Genomic DNA, 13,827 nt, shown 5'->3' with positions numbered 1-13,827 from the left:
GTGTATCTGTTTGCTGAGGTGATGGCGTCGAAGAGGTCTCCGCCCTGCAGAGAGAGAGAGAGAGATGAGTGTTGCTTGCGTAACCATTCAAGTGTTGAATTGCATTACGCTCATAAATCATACATGCCAGTTGGCGTGCCAATGCTATCTAAATGTTAAAATGCTGCTGCAGAACATTTCCGAGTATATTTACATTTATTATCCAAAGCCACATTTCATATGGGGCGGCAGTAGCATAGTGGTTAAGGAGCTGGGCTAGCGTGCAGTAGCCTCAAAAGTTGTGGGTTCAATTCCCACGTGTCCTTGAGCAAGATACTTAACCCATAGTTACTCTGGAATTGACACTTTGTATTAAGAAGTGTCTACTAAATGTCAATCATATTACAAGGGCCATTGTCATTCATGACACTGAGTATAGTGCAGTAGTATAAGAAGTTTCGGAAACATACTCTATGCCCCGTGTTTGCTAGCCGCAGCAGTGGTGCCTGATCATTCCTGCACATGTCAGATTCCTCTTTTGGGGAGAAACCCTTCGTCATGACCTCAATCTGAGCTATGGGTTCATGGCTCAGAAATCCCCTTTCACAGGGAGCTAAGTGGAGCAGGGAGCCTAAAATAGTGTGTCTTTTCACACAGCCAGCAGTCCTTGAAGGAGTCAGCTATCTGTTACGCGGTTTATCTGTAAGCTCATGAAATGTGTGATTTCACCCTATAATCACGACTTTACCTCAACTTGAACAATACATTTCCTTTATGTGTTTGTGTGTGTTTGTGTGTGTGTGTGTGTGTGTGTGTGTGTGTGTGTGTGTGTGTGTGTGTGCATGCGTGCGTGCGTGTTTGCGCGTGTGTGTGAGGATATGTGTTCAGAATTTGACATACCTACATTTAGAAACAAACGTGAACACATTATTCATGGCATTTAAAAAGCTCTCTGTACCTTGACCAGCTCCATGACCAGGTAGAGTTCGCCGTATGTGTCCATCTCCTCGATTAGCAGCACGACGTTTGGATGCTTCACTCGTCTCAAGATAGCCACCTCATTCTGGACCATGTGCTCCTGCAGGAGCGACACAAGCGTTTACTGGTCAGAATGTTCTAGGTCATCAAGAACCCCATTTATAAATCATGATAGACATTTCATCAATGGCAATTAACAGTCATTTTTAACCAAAGCGACTTACAACATGGTAAGAACATTAAGCTTTTAAGACCAATTCTAACAACAAATTTTATAACACGAAACAACAACCACAATAAGTGCATCAATGAGTGTAGTAAGTGCATCAATGAGTGCAATTGTCCGTAAGATAAGCAAGACAAGTTGTACAGCAAGTAGCGCAATGAGAGGATATGTTCTCTTGTTTACCTTTCCCCGACATCTGCCCTTGTTGATGATCTTCAAAGCATACGCCCGGCCAGTGGAATGCTCCACGCACTCCCGCACCACAGCGAAGTTCCCGTCTCCGATCATGCGCCCGACCTTATACCTGTCGGAGATGGAGGCTGGCACCACGGGAAATTCGTCCGACTCAGGGCCAACTTCGGGGATGATATCCGGGGCAATTGTAGCATCGAATTCAGGTTCAACCTCAACTGAAACACAGGGCAGGAGACTCACAATCAATCATCAGCATCAACAACAACATCAACATTTCATAATTCATTATTTACATCAATGTCATAACCTAAACTGAGGACATTTTGTTCAAGATGGAAAAGCATTGATTTGGTTCTCATTTCATTTCATTGTCCCTGTACCCAAGATCCATAGTCTCATCAACCAACTCAACCGGCAGTGGTTCTCTTCTCTATAAACCAGACGAAATTGTTCAGCACTAGCATGCAAAGTGCTAATTTTAGCAGTGTGACAGCAGCGCTTGTGCTTCTCCTTATGTAAGAGAACACACCTGGGAGGCACCTTACCATCACTGATCTGTCCGTCAGTCGTCTGCTCATCGTGGATCTGTTCGTCTGCCTCGTCTAGAGAGACCTTCGCAGAGTCAAGAGAAATGGAGGAGCCAGTGGAGCCCTGAGAGAGGGAAAGAGAGGGGGAGAGAGACGGAGAGAGAGAGAAGGGAAGTGAGGGGGAGTGAGAGATGAGAAGGAACAGAGAGAGAGAGAGAGAGAGAGAGAGAGGAAGAGGTAGCTCATCAACACAATGAATTCAAACTCAGTGGAAAGTGGAAACCTACTACTGCATGTGAGCACTTTGGGTTGTGCATGGTCCCTCTCAGCCCCCTAAACACCTCTCCCCCTGCGCCCCCTGCGTCTCCATGTGTGCTTCTCCCCTCGGACTCATGGCAGCAGGTAAAAAAGCAGCGGCAAACAGCAAACAAATTGATGCCCCGTTCACCGGTTGCCATGACAGCAGGCAGCAAAAAGTCAGAAGTTACCAATGGTGCTATAAATTGGTTTTCTCTCATGTCCACCGTCAGTCATTCAGAACCCCCCCCCCCCCCACCCCTCTCTGGGTTTCAGGGATAAAGTCATTGGAATTCATGCCATAGCTCTGAGCCCTCTCAGCTCCCTGCCCAAAGCACAAGGCAGTAATTGGGCATATAGGCACAGGTGACACCCCCTCACCCTGAGAGACACACCGCGCGAAATGCCACTAATGGCCGTAATTATGAGTAAACACTGCAAGTGCAGAACGGGGAACCTTCTGGAAAAAAAAAACACTTCCATTTGATGTGTAGTTGAAAGACATCAGCCTGGAGAGACACTGTGTGTGTTGGTTCAGACATTAATGAAAAGGCGAGCGGGCTGTTGAGCCCCTTTTAGTTCCGTTTCTCTCTCTGTTTCCTGCCCTGTTCTCCTCACATTAATGTTCACTGATACCACTGAAACAAACCACTGTTTCCATGGAAACTGGCAAAGAGAGCAACACCATTTCCATTGAATGAGGCGAGCTCATGCCCATATAAAGGCGCTCCTTCCTCCCAGACAGGAAGCGAGCTCAGACACCTGTCCAAATAAGTCATTTCCTGCGTCTGACCAAGTCTGCAGAATTCCGAATTAATCAGAAGAGCACTACAAGACAACAACATGCTATTAGAGACCGGCTACGAACACTTGATCCTAGCAAATGTTGACTGAGTACATCGGTTATTGGTAAATAATTTGTATGCATCTAAATATTAAAGATAAGTAGCAATTTGGTTTGATGTTTTTGATTTTAGACAGTTGTACTAGGCAGTGTTTGAGCTTTGAGGGTTGCAGTAGGTTAGTGATAAGAGGTAGCGTCTGATCCGTGATTGAGATGAACAAACACTAATCTCTGGCTAGTCATCGGAGCTGTGCTTAGTGCTGCTTTTATAATCCTGCGCACGGCACGCTCACTACCACAGATACGTCCACTCTCCCCACATGCTCCTGCAGTATACTGTGGCCTCCATACGCTATACTGTACCATGCATATAGATGCAGTACTGTACGCCTCGCATGTCTTTCTGCTGATTGTTCATATTTAAAACAAGAGTGCTATGCACTATGCATGCATGTTTTCCATACAACTCAGTTGTATCTCCATCCAACTCGCTGCTAGCGCTGCTTGAGTGAAAATATTCTTCAGAGTCAATCCCCACCCCCCCATCCCCCCCAACCCCACATCCAATGGCACCTCCTGTTCCCTGTACAGAGCTCTACCTCTCACTGCAAACCCCTCCGTCAGAGAGCAGAGAGAGTTTGCGGGAGACGGGGTGACACTCTCATCCTCTCTGGATTAGGGCCGAGGTGGTGGCCCTCGCTGGCCTGGGCCTCACTGATTGGTGAAGACGGAACAAAATCCCTGTGTCCTGATGAGACACGTGGGGACAGACGTTTAAAAAAAAAAAAAAAATCGTTGAAGCAACCGGAGCGCCACATGGAAGTGAATATCTCCTCTGCCTTGGCAGTTCTGTTTTATCTGCCTGGAAACCCGCACCACTGGCCCCTGTGAACGTGACAGCGATTCCAACCTTTTTTTTTCTCTACAGCGGGTTTAAATCTCATCCCATCCTGAAGTATCTGCCAACTGAAGGCTATAGTCTTGTATGAGGCACATGTATCGCATGCTACTGGCAATGCTAACATGATTAAAAAACTCCCCAAAAGACTGTGCAAGAAGCTTTCTTTCCTCACAGCACTGACCTAAATAAGGGGGAAATAGCTGAGATTTGTCTAACTACTAAAGACATCAAGCTGGACTTTTGACTTGGTTCTTGTTTAATAACTCAGGAAAGGTTCCAGATTCATATGAAACACAACATGTACACAATAATGCTGTCCACAACAAGCACACAAACACATGATATATTCACAGGACGAAGCTTGAATGAAATGAGAGAATAACTAAATGACATGAAAACAATAGGAAAAACAATGGAAATGAAATAACAGATTTTGAATCCTATTTAGATGCTACTGAGATTTAGAAAACAAAATGTACCTATTGCTCAGCAAAAAAAAATTAATGAGGAGAGACAAACATCACAACATGAATGAAAGAAAAAAAGGACATAGAAATCTACAGAACATTCAGAAATGAGATGGGGAATATGTAACAGAAGGTAACCTCAAGACAACCACACCTGAGACTGACAATGAAGGAGACCAGCACACTGTTGCCTGGGTGAATAAATGAGATGTTGAATGACATTTTAGAAGATGAGAAAATGATTTGTACATTGTGTGTTTTTGAGAGTTTACAGCAATTCCCTGTGTATTAGCCACATTGATTATAAACAGCAGGACAGTGTTTTATTTAAGTTCAAAAATACAATATTACTGTAATGCCATATTAACTGCCCCCGTGTATTAACCTCATAGTTGAAGAAATTTTGCCACAGCTAATAGTTGGGAAATTACAGTTAATGACTAATGGCCGGGTTTCCCAGATTCGTTAAGAAGCTCTTAAAGGGATAGTTCGGATTTTAAGACACGAAGTTGTATGGGTTCCCTGTCAGCAACGTAGTGCATCAGCACTGACTTACCCCCGACAGCGTCCTGTGAGCAGAGATCCAGCCGGTTTTAGATCGTTTTTGATGCTGAAGAAAGTAGTCCGGCAAGTTTCTGGGGTCACGAAAGTAAAGTGTTTTTCTTCTCAAAACCATATGCGTTCAACAGAGTGATATATTTGCACCACAAAAACGTTGTCCAGGAAAAATTCAAACCTCGTTATCACTTACTTATTTTTCGCGATTCCTATCACTGCGCGCTACTGACAGCTGGACAACGTTTTTGTGGTGCAAATATATCACTCTGTTGAACGCATATGGTTTTGAGAAGAAAAACACTTTACTTTCGTGACCCCAGAAACTTGCTGAAGAAAATAGTCCGGCATCAAAAACCGGCTGGATCTCGGCTCACAGGACGCTGTCGGGGGTAAGTCAGTGCTGATGCACTACAGTGTACGTTGCTGACAGGGAACCCATACAACTTCGTGTCTTAAAATCCGAACTATCCCTTTAAGTGCTAAGAACTTCTTAGAAACGTTCTTAAAACGTTCTTACAGCGCTCCAAAGAAGTTCTTAGCACTTAAGAGCTTCTCAACGAATTTGGGAAACCAGGCCAATGAATGGTGAATGGAAGGTTGCACTAGCAACCAGAAATGGCCAAACATGAGCAGTACTGATACTAATGAAGCTGTTGGCAGCAGGGTGATGCTGTTGATGACAGTAGACGTTATTTGGATGAATGTGAGATGCATGCAAGAAACACAATTTGCACCATGAAAGAGGAAGTTCACAAATACACCACAGGCATTAAAAACACCATCACCTTCCACCACACAAACCTTTACAAAACAACCCCCAAATAAACAAACAAACAAACAAACAAACGCACAAACAATATAGAGCAGGAAACAAATGTATAAATCAATTGCACTCAACTGAAATCCACAGCACCGTATGCAACCAAACAGACACTGATGAAGCGAAAGAGCATGCAACTCATCAGGCGTGAGCAGCCCGAGGCCAGCTAGTAGTGGTCAACGCACGAGACACATGAGAGGAGACAGGGGAGAGGTGAGAAGCCATCCCCACTGACACCCACATGGCGTGTGAAGTGTGTGGAGGTGGCCTTTAAAATGAAGTGACGCCTGAAGTGAAAATGTGAAGAAATGAAATTTGAAGAAGGAAAAAAAAAGAAAAAAAACATTATAGAATAATTTTTATCCGTGGTCACTGACATGGTTTTAATTGTGGTTGACCCTCTTTCTGTTTGCCAACGAATAAAAGGGGGAAGGGAGAGTGTGTGTGTGTGTGTGTGTGTGTGTGTGTGTGTGTGTGTGTGTGTGTGTGTGTGTGTGTGTGTGTGTGTGTGTGTGTGTGTGTGTGTGTGTGTGTGTGTGTGTGTGTGTGTGTGTGTGTGTGTGTGTGCGTGCGTGCGTGCGTGCGTGCGTGTGTGTGTGTGTGTGTGTGTGTGTGTGTGTGTGTGTGTGTGTGTGTGTGTAAGAGAAAGCGCCTCAGGCTACGTGGCCAGCAACTATACAGTGAGGAGAATGCTAAAGATTCTCCTCTTGTCTCGCTAATGTCTTTAACTGGGTCACACTAGAGCATGTATGGAAGCCTTTCTCTGCATGCCTGGATCCATGATGGAGCTTCAGGATGAGGATAATGACCCATGAATAATGAACCAGATATGGTCATGTTAAATCATTAAAATATTGGCGAAACAATGAGAAGAAAACAAATTCACTTCAATCACAGAATACGGTCAATAACAATGGATTTAATGTGTTGATGATGAAATGAATATGCTTTCTATGTGAAGGAGGTGCCTGAAAATATCTATAATACTGAGTTATGCGGAAGGGTGTGGGGGGGGGGGGGGTGATGGGCATTTGTCCCAGTTTTCAGTGCCAAGACTACCTTACTTTAGGGACTTCACCCACAAATCTCTAGTTTCCAAAGTCTATTGCTCATTTAATGGCTGTAAAACTACTCTAAAAAAAAAAGACGTTAGAGCCTAACAGCTAGGCAATGAGTGGTGGAAAATGGGCAGACTTTGATGCACTGAATTCTGAATGAGGACATACATTTGGTCTCAGCAGCTCTGCATGGTATGCCACATAGAGCCTGCACCAGATCTGCCTAGAGGACACGGAAACGTACGCAGCAGGAGGCCAGACCCCCGCGTACAGTACACTCGCTAGCTCTCTATACCGACATATCGAGAGTTCCACACCATTATTATTAGGCAGGAGCAAAATGCGTCACATACAGTACACTGAAGCCATCAGGAGCCCCTAAACCGGCGACGCCACTAAGCTCATTCTACTCCTGACCTCAGGTGTCCTTGCCAGCTGCCATTGCCTTTCTGTGCATTGTGGGATTAGTTGGTGATGCGGATGCCGGGAGAAGCGTTCACCGCCAGACCTGAGCGCTGCACGGAAGCGGAGCTCCTCAGTGAGCATATGGAGAATACATCTCACTCATGTGCGAGATCGTCCCCCTTCCCCCCATTCACAGATTGTGAAGTAGGGTTTTCTCCTCCCATCCACCATCTCTCCCCCCCCCGCCCCCCACTATCCTCCTCTCTGTCTTCAAAGTGCGACCCACTTATGTGGCAGATGGTTGAAAAGCTACTATGATGCCTCTGCCTTGGACTGATATGGCTGTCCCAAATTCTGCCTCACGGAGGGATCAGACAGATGAGAACATTGAGAGAGAGAGAGAGAGAGAGAGAGAGAAAGAAAGAGAGAAAGAGAGAGAACAGAGTACTGTTCTTTCATCACAATGAAAATCAGGATGGGATTTGCCAGCAGGACCCTTTCAAACACCACTGAATGTCATACTTGTGCATGATTGGTGAGCTGTTTGAGGGACGTCCTCAATGGGGCTGTGAGAAGAGGTTTTTAAAATTCTTCTCCAATTCGTCAATGGAAATGTTTTTGTCTCTCTATGATAAGGAAAACATAGTCTATGCTAGTTCCTCCTAACGCTCAGTAGAAGTTGATAGACTCATCTCAATCACAAGGATGTCGATTCTACTTCCCTACACCACCCATATTGGTGATAAAAATGTCAGAAAATTATTTCATTCGGCAGAGAATGAGGTTCTCTCAGGGACAATGTTAACGAACCAAGCCCATCCACAACCGCACCCTGGCACGATTGAGGACACGAACAGGAGTTACACAGCGGTATAAACATAGAATAACGTGTTTTACATTATTTAGCAGTTTCTAAAAATAACAAAACGCCTTCTGAAGTACAAATGCCTTGCTTCCTGTGTTCCCAGGGCGCGTCTTTTCGATGCGGAGATAATTTCCCGAAAGAAAGGAGTCCTGAACACTGAATACTGATGAAGATCTCATTTGGGGGTTGGGGGCGAATAATATGTGTATCTGGTAAACGACAGGCCAGAAAGGACAACACTTCCTGTCTGGCCTGCCTGGAATAATATGACTGATTCCAGGTCAGTCTCTAATCCTCTGTGCTGCCTGAGGAGGGCATCCTCCAATTAATCCACACCAGGGTCAGTAATGGCACACTCCACAGAAGCAGCTAAGCAGCGAATCAAATGCCACGCGTTTATGTCTTTTCTCCTCACAGGCTCTGGCCACTTGACCACTGCCAACCATTAAATCCACTGGCCATGGCTAGAGTGCCAAGTGTTAAATCTACTGGATGCGGAGCTGGAGGCCTTGAGCCTAGAGGACGAGGTCATGGCGGACAAACAAAGCGGAAGGAAGGGCACCAAAAAAAAAAAAGAAAAGAAAACGTCAGCGTTAGCTTGGAGCTAGAACAAAATTATGCACAGCCACCGATGACACGCGAGATTGGGGGGCCTGGACTTTTTCTAGTTTAACATTCAACGCTTCCAGAATTAAACCTCTCCCCGTCATAAGTCTCAAAGCGGGATTAGGGGATTGCTTTGATGTAGTCTCACACACACACACACAGACACACACACACACACGACCACAGGCCTGCATGCTTAAACCCACTCTCACACACACAGGCTCTCGGACGGAAAGAGAACGGCCGAGAAATCCCATCATCCCTGTCGAGTTGCATGCTCATTCCTTTGTCTTTTGCTTTGTGGCAGCTTTAATTCACACAGATGGTTCAATCACTAGCACGTCTCTAGCAAGAAAAGCACGTTACACTCTGCTTGTACAGAACAACAAATCTAGCAAGAAGGCAGCGGGGGCACTCTCCTATGTCAATCACTGGCGTTTTGGGCTCTCCAAGCCACAAATGGTGGCATGAGAACGGAAAAAGAGAGAGAGAGAGCGCCTCGCGGGACGAATCCAATGCAGCTGCCTCGGCCCAGTCAGTGGTCAGCCACCCCATTCACAAGACTCTAAGGTTTTTTCGGGGGGATTACTCAATTGGTCTTCCAACACGCTAATTCCGCTATCAGGAACTCGAGGGAGTTCAAGCTGTGCATTCGGTTGTGACCGTGTCCTTGTCCTGAGAAGACAGAAGGGGGGAGGGGGTTGGGTGTTATAAAGAACAGTAGAAGGGCCATGAGAGCGTGTCTTCGGGGGGTAAGATGCTAGCGTCTATAGGCACTGGGGACGAACAGAGCAGGACAACACTCACATGGGTTGGGGTGTGTGAATCTAGGAATGTGTGAAGACAGAGTGTGAGAAAAAGAGAAGAGGGGGAGAAAGTGAGAGTGAGGAAGGGGGACGAAGGAGTGAGAGAGAGAAGGAGAGAGAGAAAGAGAGAGTGATAGAGAGAGAGAGAGAAGAGAGAAGAGAGAGAGAAAGATGATCCCAGGTGATCTTACCTTGCGTTTCCTCATGTTGGCTTGGCTGATGGGTGAGGGGCTGGGTGACTTCATGGAGTGAGGCGTCGTCGACACCGGACTTGCTGAGGTCCCATTCACTGAGGAGAGGAGAGAGAGAGAAGAGACGCGCTGGCATCGGTATCAAAACGCACACACACTGAATGGGAGAGATTACAGCCTGCACCAGCCTCCCTCACACTCACAGGAATTCATTGAAACTGAGGAGGAGAGGGATGAAGAGGATGTGGAGGAGGAGGAGGATGGGAAGGAGGAGGAGGACAGAAAGAATAGCCCACAGTGCTGCCTTTTCCATCTCTCACATAAGCTAGAGTAGCCATAAATGGGACGCGGATGGTATTTCCACAGTAAACGACAGCACATGAGTCCAAATCCCCACACTTTGATCGTGCAGCTGATCCTTCACACCCAGTCTGAAAGACCAACACTGCTCATTTCCAGCTCTGATACCAATAGCCTTTTATAGAGCTGTGACAGTGCCAGGTCTGCAGGTGAGGGGAAATGATTCCAAATGAATTCTCCATCAACCGCCAGTGCACAGTTTACACACATGCTTATATACATATGCTGACACACACACACACACACACACACACAAACACACACACTCTCTCTCTCTCTCTCTCTCTCTCTCTCTCTCTCTCTCTATCTCTCTCTCTCTCACACACACACACACACACACACACACACACACACATATACAGAGTTTGAATTGCAAAGCTGGGATGTAAAATTATTTTATCACCCCCTAAACACAAGCACGAGAACCCCAAAGGTCTATAGAAGAAATCACCATCAACAGCCATCATCATCAGTATCAACGCTAATGAATTTACAGCGTGAGAATTCAGTGTAGGCTACTAGTCTTACATAGGCTAATAATACTGTCACTATCATTATGGTTAAAGCTATTTTCCTCGATTTTTCCGCTGCTATTACATTAGTTGTCAAAAAATACAGATATACTGTAGCTCCACACTGCTGAACTTCACGGTGACTCACAAGACCGGCACCGGTAAACTGAATTACCAAATAGAGCGCTTTTTTCCTCAACAGCATTATTCTCGCCCGCTTACATCAAATAGCCAATAATAGCCAATGTGATTGATATATTTCAGCTATATGTCCTACCTTCGTATTGCAGCATGGCGAAGACACAGTGCCTAGTCCAAGACACCCAGTGACAGTGACGGTACTCGCGGAAGCACTGGATGCGATAGAGCTCGTAATGAATGAGAGTGCGGAGCGAGCAGGCAGTAAGTACTACACGCTGTCATAGGCAGGCAGGCTTCTTGCGTAGCCGCTGACGTCCGCCCGAGCCTGTGCGCTACAGTAGTGGGAGGCGCAGCTGCCGACAACAGAGTCGAGAACAGTTTTTTCCATGGGAGGCATATGAAACAAAGCGTTTTATATGAGTGAGGCGCAGCCAAAATTTCTGGCTGTGCGTACTAGAGTGGATTCAAGTAAACACAGATCCTGGTCACAACAGAGAGAGGAATATACAAAAACGAAAGGAGAGTTTCATTAAACGTCTGATCCGCATTTCCTCAGTATTAAATTAATGCTGACCAAGAAATGCTTACAACAGCTTTAGCATCTGCTGTATGTATCCACCCCTACATAGGCTACAGCCATTACGAAGCAGAGGAGCTCCCAGTCCATACGATTTCATAGCCTGTTCCCATTCGTGTGAATAAATGTTCTTAGAGGGTTCACTAGGTTTCTGAATATATCCAAACAGTGATAGCCAAACAAAGTGGACTAATAAAAATGAAGCAATGATCACAGTGCATTGTTTAGAAAAGCCAAGTTAACCAGTCAAGAAAAAGAAATGTAGCCTACAATGAGTCTGGTGAATCATACATTCAACACCATAGACCATCATCAGTGGTGAGATGGTGGATGCTGATGTGATGCAGAAGAGGCCACTGAGCCAGAGGTGGGATGGTGTCGGTGTCATGACCGGAAAAACGGGGTGGCGCAGGACAGAGCATGGCATCAGGTGGTGATGACACTGACGTAAAAGGCATCAAGACAGCCACGCCTTTAACATTCCACTTGGGGCCAAATCAAGTCTGTCATGTCGTTAAATATGGATCAGAAGTTATTGTGTGTCATGTGAGAATCATGTATGTGTGAGAAACACAGTATGACAGAGAGAAAGCAAGAGTGTGTGTGTGTGTGTGTGTGTGTGTGTGTGTATGTGAGAAAGAGAGAGAGAGACTGAGAGAGATAGAGACAGTGATGAATAACGCTATTTCGCACCATCTGTAGTGCCTTGGTATATTTAGTCAGAGTGATGCATTCATAGGGCGTGAAGAGGGCCACTCTAGTCCTTTTCAGGATTCTGAGTCTGTAACACACTAATACACACCCCCATCCTTTACACCTTGGGCCTTTTTAAGGGGCACCGCTACACACACACACACACCCTATCTGAACATTGCGTGGGTTCCAGCCACTTCAAGAAGTCTCAAACATCTGCTATACTTAGTAGCAACATCAAACCCGTCATCAAGGTTACTCTTACAGTACATGCTGTATCTGATGGTGCTTCCTTGCTTTATCATGTAATTACAGTACATGATGGTGGCCAACGAAATCTTCATTGGTCTAGTTCATAGCCCTGAACTTACTGTGCATGTTCAGATGTGATGGACAATATGGATGTAAATATACAGGAATTGTGATACTGTTACTGTGGCAAGAAATGTTAGCTTTCACATACATACTTCAACCACATCCGTATAAAGTTCTCAGTTCGGTAAGTAATCTCTTGCACCAGACTCCTTAGGAGCTAGCACATGGTCATTTAACGTGTGTTACTGTCGGTGGAAAAAAGAACAAGAAGCGAATGGACTCAGCAAGAAGTCAGCAGTCTAGAAGAAAGACATTTGGCATCACTGGTTGCGTTAGCGCTGTCAAATTAGAGCCAACAGCATGGGAACTGGCTCTAGACAGACTAAAACTGACACGCCATCCTTTTGAAGTCATGCCTTTTTGAAGCTGTGCTTATGGGCTTTCCTATTTTATAAAAAAAAAAGAGAAAATACTGTAAATATCTTCAAAGTACAAGTTCTGCATTTCTGAGGTCTTTAATGTTTGCTCAAAACTCAAGGCATTAACATAACCAAGGTCATAGATTCAACAATCCATGGGGGTCATATACCGACATTAAGCATACAGTGGCAAAATAATTTAGTATAAAACATCTGCTAAGTGTTGATGTTAAATGACAGTGCATCTATTAGTTAAGCTCTTCCCCCCCCCCCCCCCCCAGGTTGCCTCATTCGCTCCAATGATTGCAGGTGTTGTCCCTGGTGTTCCTGACTGCAGGTGCTTCTGGTGCTCCACTGGTGAACAGACACACAGAAGCAGCACTCGGTGGCCCCTGTGATGATGATATAACGTTCATCTCCCATCTTTCATCTCCCAGGGGAGCGCCGGGCCAATCTCGGACTTTTTTTTCTTCGGTCGAGCTCCCGCAGCCCCTCACCCGAATCCTGATGCCCGCTAATGGGCAGAGCCGGACGCTGCACCCTTGCCCTCCCCCCCACCACCTCCATCTGTGTCCCTCTGGGCAGTATTGATAGCTCTGAAGCACAGCCGTTCCCCTGGATCACTGGCATGTAATTAAACAGCACTAACCGTGTCAGTGGGCTCCCCAGAGCACAGGGTTGATATAGCGGGGAGAGAGCAGCGGAGAGAGAGAGAGAGAGAGAGAGAGAGAGAGAGAGAGAGAGAGAGAGAGAGAGAGAGGCGCTGGAAGAGCAGGCAGTAATGGAAAACAGCCCACGCTGGATACGGCTGCATGGTGACCATGCTGACCCACACACAGACATACTGACACAGAGGCACATACTGTATGTAGAGTATGTATGTATGCATATGCACACACACACACACACACACACACACACACACACACACACACACACACACACACACACACACACACACGCGCACACACACACACGCAAGCCAGCTCAGAAAATATATAATAGACAATATTAACATATACACACACACAGGAAAATGATGTGCAATTCATCCACTCCTATGTACTCTTACTCACACACACACACA

At 45.7% G+C, this 13,827-nt stretch overlaps 1 protein-coding gene across 1 annotated transcript in view; it reads right to left on the bottom strand.

Annotated features, from left to right (window-relative positions):
- The window catches only part of LOC134080572 (serine/threonine-protein kinase DCLK1-like), an 18,620-nt gene extending 7,669 nt beyond the window's left edge, over positions 1-10,951 (bottom strand). Inside the window, exons 1-6 of the mRNA XM_062537092.1 lie at positions 10,873-10,951; positions 9,724-9,821; positions 1,924-2,029; positions 1,367-1,593; positions 938-1,057; positions 1-44 (exon numbers count right to left, since the gene is read on the bottom strand). The exon at positions 1-44 is cut by the window's left edge and continues 103 nt beyond it. Coding sequence (XP_062393076.1) covers positions 1-44; positions 938-1,057; positions 1,367-1,593; positions 1,924-2,029; positions 9,724-9,821; positions 10,873-10,888 — 611 coding nt within the window. The 5' untranslated portion in view covers positions 10,889-10,951. The remainder of the gene's footprint in view (positions 45-937; positions 1,058-1,366; positions 1,594-1,923; positions 2,030-9,723; positions 9,822-10,872) is intronic.
- Positions 10,952-13,827: the final 2,876 nt, after the last annotated feature.

This window comes from Sardina pilchardus, chromosome 5, assembly GCF_963854185.1.
Source record: "Sardina pilchardus chromosome 5, fSarPil1.1, whole genome shotgun sequence".
NCBI classification, from domain to species: domain Eukaryota; kingdom Metazoa; phylum Chordata; class Actinopteri; order Clupeiformes; family Clupeidae; genus Sardina; species Sardina pilchardus.
The sequence above is the reverse complement of the archived record's forward strand: the minus strand, read 5'-3'. Positions and strand labels throughout refer to the sequence as shown.